The sequence below is a fragment of the Acanthisitta chloris genome, unplaced genomic scaffold, assembly GCF_000695815.1.
Source record: "Acanthisitta chloris isolate BGI_N310 unplaced genomic scaffold, ASM69581v1 scaffold35666, whole genome shotgun sequence".
Classification (NCBI taxonomy): Eukaryota; Metazoa; Chordata; class Aves; order Passeriformes; family Acanthisittidae; genus Acanthisitta; species Acanthisitta chloris.
The window spans coordinates 3,203-4,203 of record NW_008677082.1 but is presented as its reverse complement, the minus strand read 5'-3'; the positions used below and the strand labels follow the sequence as shown (position 1 = coordinate 4,203).

General features: G+C 50.9%; 1 protein-coding gene across 1 annotated transcript in view; it reads right to left on the bottom strand.

The window, feature by feature from the left end:
* Positions 1 to 249: 249 nt before the first annotated feature.
* The window catches only part of RHBDD2 (rhomboid domain containing 2), a gene marked incomplete at both ends in the record, with an annotated part of 3,427 nt that continues 2,675 nt past the window's right edge, over positions 250 to 1,001 (bottom strand). The window contains one exon of the mRNA XM_009076376.1: positions 250 to 340. Coding sequence (XP_009074624.1) covers positions 250 to 340 — 91 coding nt within the window. The remainder of the gene's footprint in view (positions 341 to 1,001) is intronic.

Below are 1,001 nucleotides of genomic sequence, written 5' to 3'. Positions count from 1 at the left end.
CACACCGGCAGGTGACTGTGGATCAGTTGGGCACACGTGCTGTGGGGGAGAGAACTTGCTGAGCTGGCAGCACTGTCCCAGTGAGGCTCCAGCGTGGGCCTGCCCAGAGCACTCTCCAAAGGCACCTCTGGCTTGGTAGTGGGAGGAACTGAGACTGTGTCCTGCAGCATGGCCCTGCTGAGTTCCCTCATGTCCCAGAGCATGGCCATATCCTGGAGCACAGCTGTGATGAAACCCCTGGCTCCAAGCATTGGGCTGCAGCATCTGGGAAGCAGGAGGAGCCTGAGGTGAAGGACAGTAGTAGCTTTGGGTGGGATAAGTGCCTGGTACAGGGTTAATCCTGGGCAAGAAGAAAACAGAAGGTTACACTGTGCTCAGAACTGGCATTGCCTAATTAGCACTGGAAGTGCCCTGAGGGTAGTTTCCTCCTGACCAGTGCTCAGAGAGGTCACCGCAGTCCATCAAAGGGATTCACTACAACAGAAGCTCTTACTATAAGAAGCACTTGAATAAAAATAGGTTTAGTGGCCTCCTAGGACAGATGCTCCCACTCTCAACCCACACCAGTTTCACACCCACTGAACGACTGTGGTTCTTGGCCCTGAGTCTTTTTGTGCAAGGAATACACAAGCCAACTGCAATGTGCTTTGAGATTCCCATATGCATCCTCCCTGCCCTGTGAGCGACACATCTGCCAAGTTATTAATCAGGAGGAGTCACAGCTGCCAAGTGCTATTTATCAAGAAAATATAAAGGCCTTTGGTGTGTGTAAGAGCCCAGAATAGAGAGCAAAAAGGGAAGGAGGAGAGAGTTAGAAATAAAATGAATCATTCAGAAGGGCTAGAAAGCCTTTGCCAACAGAAGGCATGACTCATCCCACCAAAATGGATCAGAAGAGAGGGAATCTGCCTGGAAGCCGAAGCCTCTGGGACTTCAGGAGTGCTGCTCAGCCCACACACAACAGGAAGATGAGAGCTGAGAATCAAGGCAATATTCATGAA